This window comes from Ascidiella aspersa, chromosome 8, assembly GCF_963924565.1.
Source record: "Ascidiella aspersa chromosome 8, kaAscAspe10.2, whole genome shotgun sequence".
NCBI lineage: Eukaryota > Metazoa > Chordata > Ascidiacea > Phlebobranchia > Ascidiidae > Ascidiella > Ascidiella aspersa.
The window spans coordinates 21,970,350-21,992,886 of NC_139454.1; the positions used below are offsets into that span (position 1 = coordinate 21,970,350).

Below are 22,537 nucleotides of genomic sequence, written 5' to 3' on the forward strand. Positions count from 1 at the left end.
AGGCAATTAATTTCAATAAATATATTGGTTTTCTGACACAAACTTACTTAAATATGCGCATTGCAATACTAAAAAAGCGAGAACATCAAGTATTTTTTTATTCAGAACTATGCTCTTTTCTTTGCACATTTTTTTGTTAAATTTGGTGTTTTACATATGCATAATTCTTTGTTCGTTAGACAAGACGATGTCGGTGTTTACTTAGCACAGGGATTCCCAACCTTTTTACGATCTTATACCACTTGAACGCTCTGTAGTATCACGCGTACCACTTCTTGCAGAACAACTAATTTTATCAAATCATAATTTTATCTTTTTTTAGCTTACAACTAGCAATATTGAACGCTATTTGTAGCTTAAGCTATAAAACAGTAGATTATATCCACCAAGAGCAATCATTTGACATGATTAACGCCCACTGTTCAATGGCCTGTCGAAACAACAGAACAACCTGGAAAACCTTCGCGTACCACAGGTTGGAAACCCCTGACTTCGCAGAAATAAACACTGACTAAGGATTCTATGTTTGACCCAAAATTCTTTCTCAATTTTAAGATTTGACGCAGTAGAAGAGTAAAATAAAACTTTGCCGAATTTTACATAACACACCTCCACAAATTATACCAAGATTTCGCTTTGTTGCGCTTTACGGGACTTGTATGTTACATCACCGTGAAGCGAGGTAAAAACATATGTTTCTACTTATGTGGTTTGAAAACAGTCTTAAGATCCTCTGATACGAAAATTAGAATTTTTCTTTTACATTTTATTGTCTGCGGGAGATTCCTTATTTTCTAACGTGTTTCAGCTTATGTGGCTTAACGTTTAAAAAACTATACGAAGGCGCTGCAGATGCGTCGGTGCGCATAAAATAAAACAAACAAAAAATCCTTATAGAAATGTATTTATTTACTATGTATTGCACATATGGTGACAAAAATCATGTTAATCATACACACGCGTCCATCACAATGTTTTCGAAGTATACGAAGGCAAAGAAATGGGTCTGAAGTGAAATCAAAACAAAACGAAAGAAAAATCTCGAGAAAGGTAACAACTGCTGCAATTTCGCAAAGCAAAGCTTAAGGTTCTAAGGCACGCTATCAGAAAAATGTGGACAACTACACATACAGCAGTCCGCGGTAGGGTAACGATTGAAAGCCACACTGGGTACAACTTTTAATAGATTAACTGGTGCTCCTGTGAAATATTTTTTTTTAATTCGTGAAAATGTGTGAATCATAGATTGCTTTACAAGGCACTGCTATAGAACAGGGTAAACGAATAACAATTAATAACGATGTAATATATGAAGCATTTTAAAGTTTATAGTAAACTTTGAACAACGAGACCTTAGCATAATATATAAAAAAAAACATTTCTGTTACCTACAGAAGCTTAAATGCAGCATTACCACGTCTTGAATTTCGCACCAAAGTGACTTCGTGAAGTACATGACTTGGTGTATATTTGCTACAGATTTTAAATACATAAGTTCAATGTTTCACAAATAACATGGTGATGGAATGAAACACTTCGATGTCACGTGCTTTAAACCGTTTTAAACAGTTTCACAAAGTGATTCGTTAAAAGCGAGCAATCAAACTTAAGTCGAAAATCTTTTCTGTTGGTCGATTATTCAGCATACAGACTGGTCTTGAACGTACGAGGAAAACAACAGGTTGTTATAGTGCAATTGCTTCAGGTAAGGTAGCAACGAAAAGCGTTGTCGAAAAAAATGTGGCACCAATAATTTCATTAAGGTTCTGTGTGTACCTTTTTTCGTATTTGCGTCCAATAAACAAAAGTGTCTCCAATGTAATTAACGTAATACTAAATGTCTCTATAAATGAAAAAATGGTAATACTGCAGAGTGTTTGCTGCATAAAACTACTACTTAAAACAGTTATGTAATGTAATGCGGCGATTTCGATGGATGGATTTTTTTTTATCAGTTTGTAAGTTCTCAAAAATATTTTTTTTTACTTTTTTACAATATACAACTAACTTGTATGGATTGAGCTCGAACCCTTGTGCTACAAACGGTGGTCCTGACTTAGTAAGAGAATGTACAATATTAGAAATGGTGTGATTTGCGTAAATTAACAGAATGGTTCCTTGTTTTCGAAACATGACACTTAAATGCTGCTTTGCACCGATTCCGATAGCGCTTTTCAAGCTTTTATAATAAAAGGTACTTTATGTCGAGCGGATTTGCAGCTATAGAATTGGCGATGATATATCATAAGGAAAAGTAAAATATAGCAAATCACGAAATGTTTACACGTCCACTTTAAATGATGAAGGAAAAGTTCAACACTGGTCGTTCATTTGCGCCTGGATTAGCGGCTTGGGGAGTACGTTTCCTCGCAACTTTACAGCTCGAGTTTTTGCACGTCGGAGCACAACTTGCTATAAACGGCCAACGCGTCCCGGGCATTTTTTATCTGCAACGCAAAGTAAGATTTGTTTTGCTAAAGCTTTAAAACGAAAATTGATAAAAAAGAGCCCAAATGATGATGTTTGAAAACAGGAACCAAAATTTAGCAAGAATATCAAAGCCCATACAGAAGTAGGTATCATTTTGAACGTTTCGAATATCTTTTTATTTATTTTCAAAATACCTACTTTGTGTGGGCTTTGACATTCTTACCACGTCTTACACAACCTCAAACCATTATGCTCCAAAAACTTGAACTCTTTTTGACTACTTTTTTTCCGAAAATATATAAAAAAAATTCCCGAAATATTGTCGCAAGCAATTCCCAGAATATTGTCGCAAGTAATTGTACAGCACAACATTTTCAATAAAATTGCAAAACTTAAATACTGTTATTAAACAAAATAAAATAGGATAATAACTTTTTTAAATTTGATTTTGTGTTGTAAACAAATTTAAGAATGTATCTAACAGAATTTATTTTAAGGCAGTTTCGCTCCAAAGTTAACTTTTTTTATGACGAATAAGCAAAATATTACTTTTATAAAATCATTCCCCACTATATGTTTTTTTTCAATACTGGTATTAAACCATATAAAACGCAAATGTTAACTTTAAATTTGAACACGCGACGCATTTTTAAACAATCGCCTATATTTAGGCAAACTAATAGCCTCGGTGTATAACGGTGTTGCCCAGTCTTTCCATTTCCTAAACTTTGGACTATTTGGGGTAAAATTCCCTAAATAAAAACTTCTATTTTTTTGCCAAAACATTTTTTTTCATTCAGCATCGTGCCAAGTTAATATGCAAAATGAAAGTTGAAGGTATATAATAGGTTGATAACTTAATTGTTATTTGAATTTTCACCAATTTAAATTATCACCTTATTCCAGGAATATAAAAAAAATCGGTATCGATTGGCAAAAACGTGAAAAAAAATCTGATATCGGTATCAGACCGAAAATGTGACGTCACTCGATCACTAAAAGCAACCCTTTGTAAACCGAATTAAGTGGCGGTGAGATGGATGCCTTACCTCAGAGTCGGCAAGTTGCACGAGGGCATCCTGCATCGCTATAAGTCGCTGTCTGTTGTGTCGCTCAACCTCGGGCTTGGCGAGCTCGGTGAAGTCGTTCAGTTCCCGCTCAAGACGCTTCATGTTTTCCTCGGCCTGGAAAACGAAACCGCTTAAAAGTTTTTTGCAGGGCTGGGGAGCCACAGTAAAAAAGCATTGTATAGTACAGATCCAGCACGAAGCCACCAAACACCCAATGGCTCCAGTTTCGGAGTTACGAACACTTAACAAATGGCATTAGCTGCGGAGTCACCAAGCGTTTAACTAATGGCTCGGGACCAGAGCCATTAAACACCCAATGGCTAAGGCTCTGGAGCCACCAAACACTTAACCGATGGCTCCAGCTCCGAAACCATCAAACAAGTAAACAATGGCTCCAGTCCGAAGCCATCAAAAACAAAAGTACTCTTACAGGAACTGATGATGCCACTTGGAGAAAATTTTCCTTCTAAACAAAACGTCTGATCCTGTTTTTACTCATGTTTTTAACTATGAGTTTTACTTGTTAATATACGCGTCAGCGGAGCAGTGATCGACTGGCTAAAACCTGCCGCCGATGGTTTTCGATTCTATAAAGATACACCCTATTGTTGACATACACATAATACGCGACTGGTTCGCTCACCTGCTGTTTTTTCTGCTGCTTAGCCTTCTCGAAGGTCTTCTTGGCCGAGTCGAGCTCGACCATCTTCTGAACGCGCTTCTGCAGCATGTCGAGCTTGCTGCGTGAAAAACCCGAGTAGAGCTGCAAGGCGGCGCCCAGTGTACGCTGTCGGTTCGTCACGTTCACGCAGCTTTGACTGTGAGCGTGGTCGGCCGCACTCTCAAGCAACTGAAGGATTCTAAGAGAAGAAAAGCGGATCAGGGCGAAAATTTTCGAGTAATACGACGGGAGCATAGACGCCGACTCTTGTTTTCGACGGAGGAGCCGAAAATTTTGCGCCTAATAAGACGTCGCAAAATGAAATACATGCACAGTGGTAAGGAGTTGATGTTTTTTAAATTAAGGTACTTTAAATGTATGTATACTTGTGCCGACTTGTGTTTTTCGACAAGAGTGCTGGCAATTTTGCGAGAAATATGAAGTCGCAAAATGACCGATATGCACAGTGGTAAAGAGTTGATGTATTTTAAATTAAGGTGCCCAAAATGTATTTTAAGTTAACTAACTGTCGGAATTAATGTTGAAATAGTAGCTGAAGCCGTACGCATCAAGTATTTTTTAGAAAGATCTACCATTGTTTTAGGGGGACTGAACACTCTGTTTTCACTAGTGATGCGTTACCCTAAGCACCCCAAACTCGTCCATGAACAGAAGCCTAAGGCTCTTACAAAGGGAGCCTAACCGAATCAGTCGATTCAATAGGGAGCGGTATAGAAGAGGTCGTGAGTTCGAACCTTGCTGCGGGGTATTTTTTCTTAAGCCTAGCCTAGCGTGTATGATAATAATCCTTAATTGATCGAATGATTCGATAAGTCTATTGCGCCGTGTGTATGGCCTTTTGTTGTACGTCCTAATTATGGTATATAAGCCGTTTATCGCTGGTTTAAGACTTCATAACAGTGGTTGTATACTAGGATTGTTAAAAAAACACTTTTTTGTCAAATTTCGGTGGGGACCCCCTGGAATTGTTAGGTTGCGTCTAAAAAATCCACAAACCAAATCGTCAATTTAAAAATTCAGATTTGGGCTAAAATTTTTGAAAAAAGTAAATTGTCCTCCCCCTAAAAAAATTTTTTTTGTTCTTTTTTTGCATTGCTTTGCAATTGAATAGCCATAAATAAACCTGTTTTGCAGTAAAAAAGTGAGTAGTCATGGTACAAATGTCACATTTCAACAACATTTGTTAGGCTGTTTTTAATTTTCCACCGAAATTTGACAAAAAAGTGTTTTTTTGAACAACCCTATTGTATACACATGTGCATGTAGGTTTCGTTTCATTAAACTCAAACAAGTTGAATTAAGACTAAGACGTACAACGAAGGCCGTCTTATTAATTAGGGTGTTGAGTCAAAAGTCAATTTATACCTTGGCGTTAAAAGTTATGTTGACATGTTTTGTGAATTTAACACTTCTTAAAAAAAGGTTTCACAGGTGGAATACCCGACTTAAAATTGGGTTTTGCTTTTGCATAATATATTTCGTTTCATGTGTTTTAAAGTTTTTCTCACTTGAACCCGATGCAGACTTGTTGAAAGTTTAATTTTAAAACCAAATGCTTCGTGAAAATAAATAGGCGGTACGTTGCGAATACCGCGCAGCAAAAACCGGAAATAAAAGAAAATAGACAACAAGCCTCACGAGTCCATTTTAATCGAATTCTCATCGTTGGTTGACATTTCCTTCGCGACGCTTCGAATCTCCTGATAAGAATTAGAGATTCCTGTAAAAAACATACAATTTGTTGTTAATTGCTAAATATTATTATTTATATATATTTTTACTTAAGAACCTAATTTGCGGTTTGGAAAATGTTGTTTGTTTTGTTTATAGAATGATAAAATCTAGTTATTAGCATTACGAGTATAGTTCAATAGACTATTTATTTCTAAAATATTAATATTCCGCAGCCGTGCACATAAAACTAGTGACGGTAAGCTTCGTTTAGACTGCAAAGTGTTTGTCCTTAATTTTCCTCCTACCACAGTCGGGCCAATTATACGAGTTTAGACCTAGACGGCATTAAACGTTCTTTAATGAACCAAGCGTTTAATAAACGCAAGGCTTTATTTTGCCGTATATTTCTGTTAAACTAGCTAGCAGTCGAATTGTAAATATGCCCCGAGTGTGAACCTATTTCGCGTGAATATACTACTATTGATCACGTTACAGACTAAATGTTTTTGTATGTAATTCAAATCGGCTTTCTAAAATCATTTAACTTAAAAAATGCATAACCATTTTCTGCATCGTTTCAATTTGCGTGTATATTACCTTATAGAAGTACAAAACCAGTAACGGGTTCGGTAACATTACTAAAATGTCATGTAGTTTACAAACTTGAGAATGTTTCTTACAAATTTTTTTTCATGGCAATTTAGCTTAAAAATTAACTTTTTTCATGTACACAAGATATTTCTTTTTAAAAACTCACATTTCAACACAACATGGTTTGGGAGAGCACAGTGGTGCTGCTAGAATTTTAGTCCAGTACAAATTGAGGTATTATAAAACAAGCAAAACCACATTTGTCCCAAACCAATCTTTAAATAGGACAATTTGTTTAAGCAGATAACAATTTCCGATTGTGTTATGCAGTTTGTTAATTGGTTGCAGAGATGGTAGGCGTTATGCAGTTTGATAATAATTTGTTGTAGAGATGGTAGGGACTAGGGATGATTTTGTGCTAAAAAGCCTATTTATCTTCTATTTTTTTACCAGAAGGTTTCCTTAGAAATTGGTCTTGCTGTTATGCACCAATTAATTTAATATCAGATCGTCACAGATACTACTCTAGTATCGGATGAATACCGATACTACCACTTAAACGATATTATTTGGCATACCGAATTATAACTTGCTGTCTTTACTTCTGAACAAGACACTTTAATACGCAAATAGCATATCAGGTCAAAAGAATAAGTTTACAAACAACAACAAGAAAGATAAACGGCTGTTGCAATCCCAGACAACTATACTATTACCAATTTATTTTTCTATTCAAAAATAAAGACAGTTTTTACTCCAGGACAAATAAAAACACGATTTTGTCTTACTTTGTTCGTTGATAATAGTGTCTTGGAACTTATTGGAGGCCACCTTCATATTCTTCGTATTCTCCACTGTACTAACACGAATTTGCTGGAATTCTTCATCATGATCTTTGTAGCTGGCCAGGCGAATATCATCCACGGTTTTGGTTATTGACTCGAAAAAATTCCGTCTAACCTTAACTCGGGCTGGTGGCTGTCATGAAAACAATAAAAAAAAACATAAATAGTATGAAAATAAAAAAAATAAAATAGTAATATTAACAAATTTAAGGGAACAGCCTTTTTTAAACAGTCCCTTATTTCAAAGCATTCCAGTTTCTCAGGTTATTTTAAAAAAAATCTTTTTGAAAAACTTATTTCAAATTATTCAAATAGATATGCTTGAATAACAATATAATTATTTTTATATTATAAATCCTAAATAAAAATATGTATATATAAACTTTTTAATTAATTTATACAAAGAACAACAAATGTTTTTACATCTTTTTCGAAAGCAAACTTTTCCAAAACTGAGCAGTGGCCCAGTCGAGGGTGGTTCAAGCAAAGTGAAAGAAATTTCTCGTAAGCACAGCAATTGTCACTGTAATCGTCTCCGACCAGGACTCGGCTCTTCTCTCCAGTTTGTTTTCGTGTTTTCTTTTCCGCTGCCTGCAAGCTGGTGATTGGTGGATTCGGTACAGGTGGAAACTGAAGGGAAAATTAGGCAGATTCCACATAAGTTGAATTGTGACGCATACTTTGGACAAATGGTTTTTGTATATAAATGTGGACATACTGCAGGAAAAATAGAAAGATACTTGTTTTAAGTAAAAACAACTTTTGGTGTGGTTCTCAATTTTTTTGTTCTCGTGACCCCTTTTAATCTTTTCAGAACTGGTACGGCGCCCCAATTATAGTGTATGACAAATAAACTAGAGTCAATAAAAAACACATTTCTAAATTAGAAAATAATAAATTGGGGAAAAATCTAGATGCACAACAAGCTAAAGTTACCGTTTTAGCATCCATTTGTTTTTATCAGACATTGTTTGACTAAAGCTACGCTTGATTTTTCAACTTAAAAGTGTAATGGTGATGTCATAAACATGACTGGTTCACTGCAGCAAAAGCCACATAAACACAAATATTAGACTGGCGGTTGCTTCTGCTCCTTCTATACTGCTAATATTTTAGTTCATATTGCTTCTATTTCTTACAAATTTTTTTTATTAAATACTGCACAGCGATCCTCCAGACAACCACCTGCACCCCCCTTGCGAGTTGCGACCACTGAACTATTTCATATACTTAGTTAAAAAAAATACTCCTTCTATTACATTAATAAGATAAATGTAAATATGTGTTTTGTTTCACAATAACATATTAAAATAGATATTACACTTTTTTAAATATCGGTTACAAGTTGAACACATCAAACTTCAAACTTACTATAATGCTTTTGACACTGTCTTGTGTTTTCAAACAATGTAGCAACCATGCAAAATCATCATGGACTCTTATGACGACAGTTGCTCTTTCACTTCCAACCTTTAAATGATAAAAAAGAACTATATGTTTCAAACTTAATTTACTAAATAACAATAAAACACAAGCAAACAATCAGAATTTCTGGATTGTTTTTACAAAACATTTTAATACATGAAAATATTTAGCTGTTTCTTATTATAAGCACTCAAAAGTTTTTTTTATACTTTTTTAGGGCTATTGTACAATAAATGAAATTACAGCAATCCAGTCTGCATTCCATAGGACTCTACACCGAGATCTTGGATGCACACCTGCCACATAATGCAGAGGGGCAAACCATTACTAGTAATTTGTGTGCCTTTAAACTAGTAATTTTTAAAATTTGCGCAGCTGGAAAAATTACTAAGAAAAATCTCAAGTATAGAGAAGTGTGCTTTTACTGACTGAAGTTTATGCATGTCTACAGCCGCAGTCTAAAATCTGTTCTAAAATATTATGTGTTCCAGTCTGCATTCTGTGGAAGCCACACACCTGAGAGTTTTTGAAAGCAATTAATGTGCACATCTGAACTAGTATATTGCCCACATAAATTTTGTAAAAATGTTGAATTTTGGCAGGATTTCAAACTTCAGGTATGCTAAAAACAGGATTGCGCAACTCAACATTTAGCGTGCTGCATACCTAAGATCTCAACATAAACTACTATGAAATACAGACAGGTATGTAATATTAAAACCACCACATAAAAACCACACAGGATATAACTTGAATAACCTTTGTGCTTTCAACAAAGAATTCAACTGTTTCCCCATTTTTAGCTGCATTTGGAACCTTGCAACTGAATGTAGGTTTAAAGGGAACGCCAATTCCATTTGCTTCTGCCTGCAAACAAATCATAATTCACAGACGATTAATACAATATCTATTTTAAAACAAGACATAGATTTTGTTTAGTTATGTTACACACGTTTTTTTTTTACAATTGGCATACACAAATAAATATATATCTACAATTTAAATTTGTTTTATCTAAAAACTGCATACATAAGTAAACATTTCACAACTTACCATGATACCCAATGTCTTGTTTACCTTGCACTTGGTTGTAATTAAATTAAGTAACTAAACTACTCGAATTAAAAAAAAACTGTTAAAAACAAATAATATAGTATAAATTTAATACCACAGTAAACAAATAGGTTAAATACCAACCAACGGTTGAAACTCCTAAGTTTTCAGAAGGGGGCAGCCTTTTACGCATGAATAGCCACAATATTTGAGTGACGGAAAACAAGACATTGCTGTTTTCTCATGATGCATTTCTAATTTTAGAATAGTTTTATTTAATAAAATAGAATCACGGCAATACCCAGAATTTATCAAAATTATGTAAACGCTTATGAACGTTTTTTGTGTTAAAACCAGTACCGGTATTTAGATACGATCTAAGCGAGTTTTGCGTCTTAAAAACCAAAGAGATTTATACAGGTTTAATAATTTTGAAAATGAATTAAGTCCCAGTCATGTCTTTTTGAATCAATAACAAGTAAGTCCCAGTCAAGTCATAATTAAAGCAAGTCAATTCCATGTCAGGTCCTTTTTGTAATAAAAAATGACACGTTAAGGTATTAAACTTGTGTAAACTTGTTCGATTATAAGAAATACCCTAACGAAAATATACCAGAAACGCAATAGAGGGCAAGCAAACTTTTTTATGTGCAAAAATTAGAATAAATAACCAATTTTATGATAAACGCTTAATGAAAAACACTTAATTTTCAACCTCAAGTCAAGTCATTTTGCCGAAAAGACTTAAATCATCTCCACAACCATGGTTGCAGGTAATGAATTCAGCCAAACTTGATCCTGTTTTTCAGTAACGCGGTTGTAACCCAATTGAATCATAATGCGCCTATTTTTTGAAGTGGCATTTATTAACGAAAAGCAATGAATCAATTTTAAATTGACCGTCTTTCGAATAACCACGGATCTCTACAAATTCGGCGTGAAGGATACCGTCGAAGAGTTTCTTTAACAGTGTATCAAAATTGCCACAACATAACCTACTTCGTGCAACAGATATCTAGAGTAAAATCACTAGTGGAAGTTGGAAATTTCCTTTTGACCTATTTAAGGTCGATCAACAACTACGTGTCTTGGCTCCTAGCCAACCTTAACTCACTACCTGACTCTTTAAAAACTTATCAAGAAGATATATAGCCAGGGTTACCATTCCGTGCTAATTTATAAAATTTGTGTGGATTTTAGATCATGCAGCAATAAATTTGTGTAGTGATTTTAACCAAGCTTCTCTGTCTATTATTAACAGGGCTGCGGAGTCGGAGTCGGGACTTGAGTAAGCCCACGACAAACTACCCGAGTCCCGAGTCCGACATGTGCATGCGCAGTAAAAATATTATTTTCCAACCATGTATTGTGAGTGAATGATTTATACGACACCCCTCTAAGTGATTTGCTGAATATCCACGTTATTTAAGTTACGTAAATTGGCAGAATGCAGGCTGTTGAATCAGGGCCGGACTCGGGACTATAGACGAAATCGCACGTTTGAAAGGAGTCGGACTCGGGACTCGGGAGTCCGCAGCCTTGCTTGGTATGAAATTATTTGATTTATTAAGCATCAATAACATTCATGAAAATAGCGTTCAGTAGGTATAGGCTACTAAAGAATTAAAATAATATCTGATCTACGAACATTCTCATGGTCATGAGATGGTATAGTCGTAACTAGGGCTTTGGAACAGGCGTAAATGTTTAATTGCTCCGGCTCCAGCTCCGGCCTCACTACGTCAAAAACTGAGGTTTAAGGATGAACGCTCAATTTACAATATCTAGCGTTTCAAAATATTCACAAACAAAACAATACAATAAAAAAAAGAAACACCACAATGGTCAGCAATTCCTAATTTTGTGAAGGGTTGCTGTTAAATTAAGTGAATTCAGCCATTAGTAGTAGCATAGCATCTTATGAAAAAATCGGAGCCGGAGCTATTTTTTAAACAACTGGCTCCAGTTCCTGCTCCTGCTCCATTTGAATTTCACTTAGAACTCCGGTTCCGTTAAAAATGCACGGCTCCGGGGCTCCGGCTCCATGCTCGGCTTCCAGGCCCTGGTTGTAATTAATTTAAGAATTTCCTAAATGGGATTAAGAAGGCTAAACTTTAAGTAATGTTTTGGCCCGATTGCAGCAGTAACTCAACTAAAGGTGCAATACAATACCGACTTTTTCGGTGATCAATACCGACCTTTTTCGGTGACAATACCGACTTTTTCGGTGATCTATTTGCTATAGTTAAACAGTAACAACACAACTGCAGATGAAAAATTGACCTGTTGCAATAATGGTTAAAACATAGCATATTACCAAGTGAAACAATTTTTTTCGACTTATTTCCAGTTCGAATTTCAAACTGAAATACAACAGCTTATTGTTTAACCTGGTAATAGAACTACCCGGTGGACGACATGGAGGCACGAACTCGTCTGGCGGGTCGCGGAAAATACGTTTTAACCGAGTTCGAACCGGTGTTTGACGCGGCTGAGTTTACCCGCTGTGGAAAAGACATTTTCGTGCAGAAAAGTCAGGTATAAAAGGGTGAAGTATAGTTTTTTTGGTGGTTGGTTTGTGCAGATAAGCGAATTTGGAGAGTAAGGAGTATTTCGAATCCAATTATGCCTTAACATTTGATAAAGCTATTTATTGATTAATGTTAGAAAAAAAGTATCTTTACATTTGCAAAAAAAATATTTTTGGTAAAAAAAATATATATATATTTCCCTTGGTGTGTCACATTTTCAGGCTTCTAACAATAAATTTGATTTGTTTAATAACACTTAAATTCCAGGTGTAATATACTGATTACTGCTGCGTATGCTTCCGCGTCCATGATTTGTCGAGAGTATTTCGTATTGAAAACTCAACTGAGTGTGAGTAAAAATTTCAGAAAAAAACAGAAACTTCCTTCTTTTGTTTAGCGCATGAAGGAAAACAGTTTAAAGATGTTAAAAAAGAAAGATAACAGTGTTAATTTTCCGGGCATGTATTATCACTGACATACGATACTTGAAAAACTTGGTTGGTTTATGATAAAACACTCGCCTACTATTCCTGACCAATTTGTTCATCACAAAATACTTAACTTTTAATAAAACATTTTATCCGATTTCATCCAGGTTACCAACATGTTCGGAATAGAATGGTTGGCTCGTCATCTCGGGCCAGAATACAAAGTACATCTGCTCCATTTCGACGATAACAACCCCTGGCATATCGACGCCTCTTTCAACCCAATTGCCCCAGGGCTGGTGATTGTAAACCCCGACAGACCATGTCTGCAGGTGGGCTTAATGTATTAGGTGGCGTTAAAACTAGTAAATTTCAACGAATTGGGTGTACAATACTCATTGTTTGTACATTATACCTGCAAGGCGTGTATAATTTGTAATACATAAATCGTATACATCCATCTGTATATGACACCTCATTAGAAGTAATGACAGGTAAATAGTGGTGAACGACATTAGCAGGGGCAGATCCATTGGCTCGTGACCATGGCCCCACCGAAACGTCGAATTTTGCCTATTTTAACAACGTACACGCGTGTCATCGCACCCTTAAAAGTAAAAGTTTGGGCAACTGAGGCGATATAAAGGCGTTTATTACCTTTGCGTAAATCGATAACATTTATGTAATGTAGCTTTTAAGATCGAAAATACAACCTCTACTAAAATTTTCGCAAAATAAACGAAATGTTTGGTGTTCTTGGGGTACTTTACTATGGCGTCACACTAAGATAACTTTGTGATGTTACGATTTGACGTAAAGTTGTGACGTCATCTCTGAATAAAGTTCTTATACCCCCATTCAAAAATCCTGTACTGCCGCCTGTACATGATCCCACTTGTTATGAAAGACACGCAAAAATACGAACAAGGTGCAAAACCATAACGCCGTTTTTTGGTAAACTTATCGTGGCATCACCAAGTTTTACTTAATCATCTGTTTTACATTTTTGCTTTGGTTAGTGACAATTTGTTATGTACAAATAGCTCGTTTTAAATTAAACAACATTTAGCTTTTAATACAGTTTACTGACAAAAAAACAATTAAAGCACCTGTAGCTTTTTATACAGTTTACTTTTTTGACAAGTAAAGAAATCGCACATCATGCGTGTCACAAAGGGTAAAATGAACTCCAACGGATTGTTGCACGCTTCTGCACACGGCATAACGCGAATAAGGAACTGACAACTCGTGGCAAAACAGAGACTCTCTTGCCCGCGGCGTTTTTTAAACGGGAAACACTCAAATTGTGCCGAACACGAAAATTTTTCACAAATGAGATTTTTGTCAGAGGTTAAGCTTAGTTAAATGCCGAGCGCCAGCACAATTTAAGGATTAACTGACGGTGCAGGTTTTCTTAAGAATACATAACGGTGCAGGTTTTCTTAAGAATACATAGTTTTGCTGTTGTTTCTGGGAATTTTTGTGTTTTAATGTTTTTGTTCTCACTATATGCCGTCTAAAAAATGATTTATTGTAAAGAAAATCTAGCTATTATTGATACTCGAAAGCAGGTTACTAAACCCGCAGCCCGAGGAGAGATGTTGCTCTACACAAAGTAAAACACAGTTGAAATGTTGTAGGGTTCAATTTTGAACAACTTACCACAGTTTTTTTTTTTAAATACTTCTTCTCGTTTTCGTTAAACGATAATCAAGTTACTAAAGTTCGACGCTAAGTTTTATTCTGGCCCACAAATAACAAATATCAATCGGTAAAGTTCTCTGGCCCTTTATGAAAAAGATTAGTGACCAATGCTATATATATTAGCCTATATATTTTTGTATTTGGGTTTTCTATATGTGTATATAGGATACAGTAAAAGTAGCATTTAAATCAGAGCTTTACCATGTTCAATGCCTGTGGTTTTTGTTTCCCAGCGTGTTATTCACTTGGACTTTGTGTTTAAAATTTCCTCTAATCGGTCTAATCAAGCCTGTGTCAATTACACAGACTCGCAGCATGAGTGTATGTAGTTGTTAGTGTTTCAATACTTCTGAATAAAATGTGAGATTTAAAACAAATGCTTAATCAGACCCATGTATTTATAAAGGAGAATCAGAAGTTTTCCAATATGTTTTTGTTCTAATCTGTGTGTATTCTGATTTTTTTAGCGAGTATAGAGCCTATAAAAATTAATGATGAACGCGGGACAGAAACTAGCTTTTATAAGCTTAATAATAAATACATTTCCGATAATAGCATTTTTAATTTTAACAGCAGGAAAATCAAGCAATTATGAGTCAGGTATAACATAAGATTAATATTTCATTGGTTTCAGTAATTCAAAATACAAATGTTAAAAATACTTTTCAATTTTGTTAATTTTATATATTCTGTATACAACAGATAAAAACAACATTTCAACACAGTTTAAATCAAAGTTTGAAAACTAGAAAGTTCAAATGAACAAATATATGTAAATATATCAGATTACCGCTTAAATAAAGGAGAAATCAGGTGGCACTGTATAAAGACAAATTGTATTGGATTCTTGACAAGCTTTCGCACAACCGTGCCTCGCATGTTGAACGTCACCATTCCTATCGCCTTTTACTCGCGCTTATTGTTTTAATTTATACTTTGACCTGATGAAGCACGGTTGTGCGAAAGCTTGTCGAGAATCCAATACAATTTGTCTTTATACAGTGCCACCTTATTCCTCTATTTAGAATTAGACAAATACGGCCATATACAAAGATAGCCTTAAAAAATTAAAAAAATTTGGCCATTTTTTATACTTTATGCTATCCAATTAATATTTTATTGTATTGCAGCTTCGGTGTTTGCCGTCCTCAGACTGAAATACTCTGGAATTGGTTTGTTGCCTCTTCCGTTTGTCGTAAGTAATACAATGTTATATAAAAGGAAAAAGTTGCTTGTAATATCGCAAATGCACACTTAGCAATATCATCTGACTTAGTTTATAAAGCACAATACTTTACGGACTTAACGTTTTCGTTCATTGGACAAATCTATTTTTTTTTCGAATTAGTGACAAAATTACAATTGTTTCATGTTGCGAAGAATATCACGAGTTAAATGGTCATTTGCTTCACATTTCGACTACAAAGGACAATGTTACATGCAGTGCGCATATGTTGTATTAAAGAGGCATTTAGGGATCATACTTCTAACAGTATACAACTAACTTCAAAAAAAGATGCGCGAAAATACAAATATGGTGAAAAAACGACGTTTTCGAAGTCTTTATATACTCAATGATCTGTTTTATAATTGGCTGTGATTAACGTTGATTGTCTAATAACACAAAATAGTTCATCTTCCATAAAGGTTTCACCTTAAAAAAGTTTCTGCAGTTATTTACCCTCGTCGACGGCTGCCTTGATTTAATGAAATGCAATTCTACTTTTCCTCCAGTTTCCTTTAGCGATTGGCACCTGTTTTTTCCTAAACTTTGCCGCATTGATCTACCTTTGTCTATTAGAGGGAAAGCAGAAAGTGTTCGGCCCAGTAAGTTTATATACAGAATTGCAATAGCCTTAGACGTAGGACTATTAATAAAGAAGCTGAAATTGTAATTAAATATACATTTTCAGATTTTTTTTATGGTTTGGTTTGGGCGACCGCTAAGTAGTTTTAAGAGACCGCAAGTGTTTCATTAAATACCAAAATGTTGCAAGTCCAAAATTTGGGAAACCGCTGGAGAAATTTGGGGGACCGTTTCGGAAAAAAACAAAAACACTGTACATTTTTATTCTCCTCCGGCGGTAATCCATGGTCATTATAAGCTTACTTGTTTTAATAATTTTAATTTTGAATATAAGGCTAACTAAATCTGACTTTTCCAATCAAAACATCGATTTTTTAAGTACACTTATTGCACGATAAGCAAGACAGTTATCTACCACTTACAAGCTAACTTGTTTTTTCAGTGGTACTATACTTGTTGGTTAGTTAGTGGACTGGCTCTTACTGGATGGGTATTTTCATACTCATCCGAAAAACTGTTGTTAACGTTTATTCTGATCTCGACTTGTGGATTTGCGAGCATTCTTCTCATGATAATGGCCTTTAAAAAAGCTGAAAATCTCAGAGAAAAATCTTCAGGTAAATAGTAAAAAAGAACGACCGAAAAGCGACCTAAATTTCTGTTGCGTGTCTAAAAAATATTTGAATCCAAATGTTTAACCTACAACATTATTCTTAAAATATATCGCTTTACGTAAAAATAAACATAAATTGCGGTTATATACTAAAACGAGGCTTAATGTCTATCAAAACAGGGGGGAAATAATGTAGCATATCATTTTTCGCACTTTAAAAGTGTTAAATTTCGGTATAATATTTTATCTAGAATCTCAATGACCTTGTGAAATATGATTTTGGTAGTGCTAAATTATATTAGGAATCATATTTAATATTTTGTTTTTCTAAAATTTGTAGGCTTTTTACTGTAAAATACATATAATTATTATTAATGTTTGTTGAATATATTTTACAGATTGTTTTTATACGTCCAGTTGTCCATCAATAGGATATACATTGATACTTATGAATAATCCTGATAAACAATTCGTTTAGGTTTATCTGCAAAGTGGTTTGGCCTTATTGTCGTCACTGGATCAGAATGTTGGGCCGCATACGTTGCAATTTTTGGAAATAGTTTGTTTTTGACAGCGTCTCTGATGTATGAGGATGGACCCTCCGTTGGAAATGGCACATTAAGAGGTTACCTTTTGTATGGACCTACTGTTAGAAACAGACTAGTGGTTAGTAGTTGGATATCGACAAAAAATAATACTTATCGAAGTTATTAAATTTAACACAAAGCTACAGTAAACACCCTACTTCATTAGGACTTGTTGAAAAAACATACTGTTTTAATTAGCCCACTTATGCTTTATTTAAATAACACTCGTAGCAAATCTTTATATTAGATGCATTTTGGGATTTATCATACCAACCCAGACGAGGAGATTAATAGACAAATTTGATCAATGTCATATTATATGTTATTTGTAGGCATCTTTGATCAATCAACTGTTTGCAGCATTGGAATAATTCCTTCAGTTGTCATGTGGTCAGCTTGGATTGTGTCAGACCTTGCTTTGTTTCACCGCTACACAAGACACTCATATGTGTGTTACCCTTTTTTTGTCCTGTTCTGTTTTGGCGTAGTTGGAAATAATTCATTCACCACTGGTGAGCTACAGTACTAATTTTAGTGATTTACTTAGAGCTTTAATTCTTTGATTGGCCTACATCCTTCGATTCCGTTGCATGAAATAAGTATACCTACAACAATTAATTGGGTCATCAAGGACGCTGGATGTTGAAATATTTTTGCAATATCGTCTATTTTGTCAATAAAATTTAGGCTAGGGCCTACCGTATGAACCTAAATTTAAGTCACATAGTTTACCTATTTTAACGTTTAAAAACAAAAACTTTGTGTAAATGATTGTGAAAACAACATTAATATGAGAAGAACGATTTATTGCCATTTTTACTACGGTACATTTAGATCGAAAATTGTTACCCTAAATTGTAAAAGAAACACGCAAGCTTTTCTATCCAAGTATTTATACTTACTAGGCTATTTGAATTTTTCATGTAGGGGAATAACTCAAACTAACCTATTTTTAACACACATTTTGATGGTAAAACATAGTTTTTATTTAAAACTTCAATTACCAGTGTTACAATGAATTAAAAAACAACTGCTGACTGGAACTGGACCTTTAATTGTCATTTGTAAATTTAATTTGAAATTCGTCTTGACAACACTGCTGATTGCATAAAAAGAAAGCAGAAAGGGTTTAGGTATTTAAATACGACTTTTACTCTTAAATAACATAGCCAATTAGCCTAGAGGGAGATTATAATTATTATTGGTCTTATGTTTGATATACAAAAACTGCCATGATGAGAGTTCTGAAAATTAAATTTCATTGAATTAAATTCACTATAGGTCTACCATTTACCGTCAAGATTTATTTGTTCATGGGAGTTGTTTCTTTGGTCGCTTGGGCGTTGAGAGGAAACATCTTTACTAACATCAAGATGGCCAAGTCGGACTAAGTTTAACAAAGCTTATTTTGGAATAAAAGATTCGGTTCCCTTAAAGATAAATACCTACTTTAAATTTATGATGCCTTATATAGATGTCATTAAGTTTTACGAAGCAACCACATACCAAAAGTTTTGGATGTAAAAAACTGTAGATATTTAAGATATATAATTAACTTCTGCCTTTCCAACAGAAGGTATTAAAAATCATCATTTCATTAAATAAAAGTTGTCATTTCGTTAAATTTAGTAATTTTGTATTTAAGCGTGATTAAAATAACACAGTATGTATGTGCATGACTATAGCAAAAAGTTTCTAGAAAATTAGGTTGTATTTTAGAGTGCAGGTTTTGCGATTAGGCGCTCTGTGGTAGTTGCTATGGGCAAGTAGGCCGATGCGCTAGCTGTTAAGGTGAAATCTCTTACACGTTTCGTATAGGTATCTTACTCCAAGGAACTGGCCACTAAATAACCTGTCCTTAACATGTTAAACTCTAGAAACACACAATTAGTACACACGATAACGTATTTAAAGTCGCTGGAATAAAAGCTGTATCAAGCAGGGTTGCCAGTTAGGATTTTTCAAAGCCAAATTTGAAAATTTAGGTTTTTTTAAACCTCTTTATATTTTATTTTTTCAAAAAAAAAATAATGAAATTTGGCTTTTTTAGGCTTTTTTCGTTTTTTTTCAAAAATTTAGGCTAATACGACCGAAAATTAAAATACACAAATCCAGTGGTAGAAAATACAGTTGCTTGATCATACGTGATAAGTAAGGCCCGCAAAAGTCAATAAAGTTAAAATTTTTGAAGGACCTCGTCTGTCCACGAATGAAAGAATAAAGTTGTTTTCAGCACCTAGGGGCCTGTTTCTAAGACGTTTATAGGTCAAAATAAAGTTAAAATTTGCAATCAAAAGAGACGGCAGTGTAGACAAAATCAATTTATTATTCGTAATATCGTCGTATTATCGTTTGAAGTGATGTCTAATAATATCGGATCAGGGCCGATAAGCGATTCCAATTGGTTGTATCGTTCTCGTTCGGTACTATGGTGGTATTGGTGCTGATCCAATAACATATTCATATAAGTATTTCAGCCATGATTTGCAACCCATGTAGAAATTTATAAGGTAAATTTCTAAAAAAATAATAGGTTAACAACTGATGGTAATCAAACCTATTCACGCCAAAGATAATTTTTGACCTAATGACCTGCGACAAAAATATCTTTGAACCTCTTAATTTAAACGAATTAGTTTTTTTAAGCTTAGAAATGACGCCATTGGCACCGGAACACGATACGTTTGGTCTGAAAATGTCGGGTATCGGTAACCGATAAAAATGTCAAGTATCGGAAATTTCTAATTGTTTGCTATGCACATTACAATGAAAGGATTACCAAATGTTGGTGAGTGGCGAATTTTTACAGTTAGACCCTACTTTTTTGTTAGCAGCACTTTTTAGAGGGATTCCATAAAGCTGCCTTCTGAAATGTTTTAGTTTATTCGTCAAACCTTGCTATTTGCTGTTCTAGTGCGGGAAAAAGGACAGAATTCAATACGCGCTCCGCTATGGAAAGTTTTTAAGTTCAGAAGATTTATTCAAAAAATCTAAAAACATAATTGAATAATATAGTAAACAAGAAACGCACAAATTGCCATCAACAACGGAACGGTTACAGACAACTCTTTACGTAATTGATTAAACATTTTAGAATCATTTATTGACTCGGTGACAATCGACCCTTTCTTGTTTAGGTGGGGGAACGGTTCATCGGGCACTGGCACCCCTAAACGGGCACTGGCACCCCCAAAAACTCGCACAATGGCCCCCAGCCGTCTCTGGGCTGAAAAAACAGCGTCTGATGTTTCGGAGCAATCTGTACAGCAAATACAATAAAGGGTTAGGATACAATTTACTATATGTAACTGGTTCGTTAAAGACAATGCCGACTTTCTGTTAAAAAAGAAACACAAATCAAGATGGTAAAAATAAGGATAAGGGAAGTTTGTTTCTCTGTTGCGGTTATGACAGATTGCGTTGGAAATATAACCATCATGCGCTTCCTTGTCTAATGTGTGGGTGTGTTATTGTTTATACAAGTTTCCGTTCATAATCAAGCGGCAGCTTTAAAAACGGCAGGTTGTCTAAGTAACAGTTACCAGATAAACGGTAAAATGCGGAAATTCTGGTTCAAAATGCTTAGTGTATAACGCTGAAAATCTCAAACGAATCTCAAACGCTAAGTGGAACAAAGCCATTAATAGTAGACCCCAGAACTATGCAATATGCATCATTTACGTTCCGAAAAAAGGTCTACCTTAGCTTCGGGAAAAGCCTTGTGGATTTCCTCCCAAAGTTTAGCCGAAGGTAGATCGGTAACTGCATCGACGTCCTTAAACATTTCGCGAAACTCTTCAGTGGTACAACCTTCGTTTAGCGCTTTCAGCAGCTGGTCTCCCAAGTAAAACATCTGCTCATCTATATGGTATGTCTTGTAGCCGAGGATCGTTAGTGCTTGGTGTAACGATTTTGTTCCAGTTTTCATAAAGCCCCTTCCTATAACTTTCATTTTGAAGTACTTAGACACTATAGAAGAGTAACGTTAAGCGTTATAACAGATTAGTTTATAAGCAGGGTTCGTCAAAAGCGAAGAGGCGTCGAATAGTCTATGTAAGTATTCTATGTGGTTGTATTACACCCTTTTGTTATGCAATAGTATTCAATAACAAATATAATAAAACCACTCATAACCAAATGCTAACTCGCACCAAAACCCAAATATTGTGTGTTGATCTAATAACTGCGGTAGGATTCTAGACCAGCGCCAAAAAAACTGTTAAAAACAACTATTATACTATACTTTTAATACCACAGTCCACAAATACGTTAAATACCAACCAACGGTTGTAATTAAGTTTTCAGAAGGGGGCAGCCTTTTATGCAAGAATAGCCACAATATTTGAGTGACGGAAAACAAGATATTGCTGTTTTCTCCAGATTTATTTCTAATTTTAGAATAGTTCTATTCAATACAATAGAATTACGGCAATACCCAGAATTTATCAAAATGGTTTAAATGCTTTTGAGCGTTTTTTGTGTTAAAACCAGTACCGGTATTTAGATACGATATAAGCGAGGTTACGTCTTAAAAACCAAAGATATTTAAACAGGTTTAATATTGGTTTAAATCTATATGTGTTAAAATTCAAACTATTCATAATAAAATGGCATACGCTAATTTCATCCTATTTTTATACTTAGACCTACCTTGCATACTAAAATATTTTTGGTGATTTCTATTTACTATGTTTTGTACCGCCTAATTGTGTACCTTCGAAATTGAGTAAAATAGACCAACCAGCTCAACCCCTAGGTTAGGGTGTCCGCCAGTGTTGTATACAAGTCATTTTCAAATGACTTAAGTCCTATTTATGGCATTTGTACAATAACTTAAGCCTAAGTCAAGTCATATGTAAAACAAATTGAGTCCAAGTCAGGTCTTTTTGAATCAATAACAAGTAAATCCCAGTCAAGTCATAATTAAAGCAAGTCAATTCCATATGTCAGGTCCTTTCTGTCAAAAATGACACGTGAAGCTATTAAACTTGTGTAAACTTGTTCGATTATAAGCAATACCCTAACTAAAATATACCAGAAACGCAATAGAGGGCAAGCAAACTTTTTTATGTGCAAAAATTGGAATAAATAACCAAT

At 34.7% G+C, this 22,537-nt stretch overlaps 3 protein-coding genes across 3 annotated transcripts; 1 reads left to right on the plus strand and 2 right to left on the minus strand.

Moving 5' to 3' along the window:
• Positions 1-888: 888 nt before the first annotated feature.
• LOC146136869 (sorting nexin-5-like) lies at positions 889-9,867 on the minus strand. Its single transcript, XM_083395498.1, has 9 exons — positions 9,771-9,867; positions 9,477-9,584; positions 8,664-8,762; positions 7,716-7,922; positions 7,236-7,425; positions 5,821-5,902; positions 4,144-4,360; positions 3,480-3,614; positions 889-2,447 (listed from the first exon to the last, which is right to left on the minus strand). The coding sequence occupies exons 1-9, from the start codon at positions 9,771-9,773 to the stop codon at positions 2,376-2,378; spliced, it is 1,113 nt and encodes a 370-aa protein (XP_083251624.1). The 5' UTR covers positions 9,774-9,867; the 3' UTR covers positions 889-2,375.
• Positions 9,868-14,898: 5,031 nt separating this feature from the next.
• LOC146136870 (uncharacterized) lies at positions 14,899-19,108 on the plus strand. Its single transcript, XM_083395943.1, has 7 exons — positions 14,899-15,033; positions 15,564-15,628; positions 16,168-16,260; positions 16,683-16,857; positions 17,332-17,478; positions 17,773-17,952; positions 18,722-19,108. The coding sequence occupies exons 1-7, from the start codon at positions 14,925-14,927 to the stop codon at positions 18,829-18,831; spliced, it is 879 nt and encodes a 292-aa protein (XP_083252069.1). The 5' UTR covers positions 14,899-14,924; the 3' UTR covers positions 18,832-19,108.
• A 1,501-nt stretch (positions 19,109-20,609) lies between these two features.
• Positions 20,610-21,392, minus strand: LOC146136871 (uncharacterized). Its single transcript, XM_083396273.1, has 2 exons — positions 21,141-21,392; positions 20,610-20,699 (listed from the first exon to the last, which is right to left on the minus strand). Exons 1-2 carry the CDS (start codon positions 21,390-21,392, stop codon positions 20,610-20,612), a joined length of 342 nt encoding a protein of 113 aa, XP_083252399.1.
• Between the last annotated feature and the right edge of the window lie 1,145 nt (positions 21,393-22,537).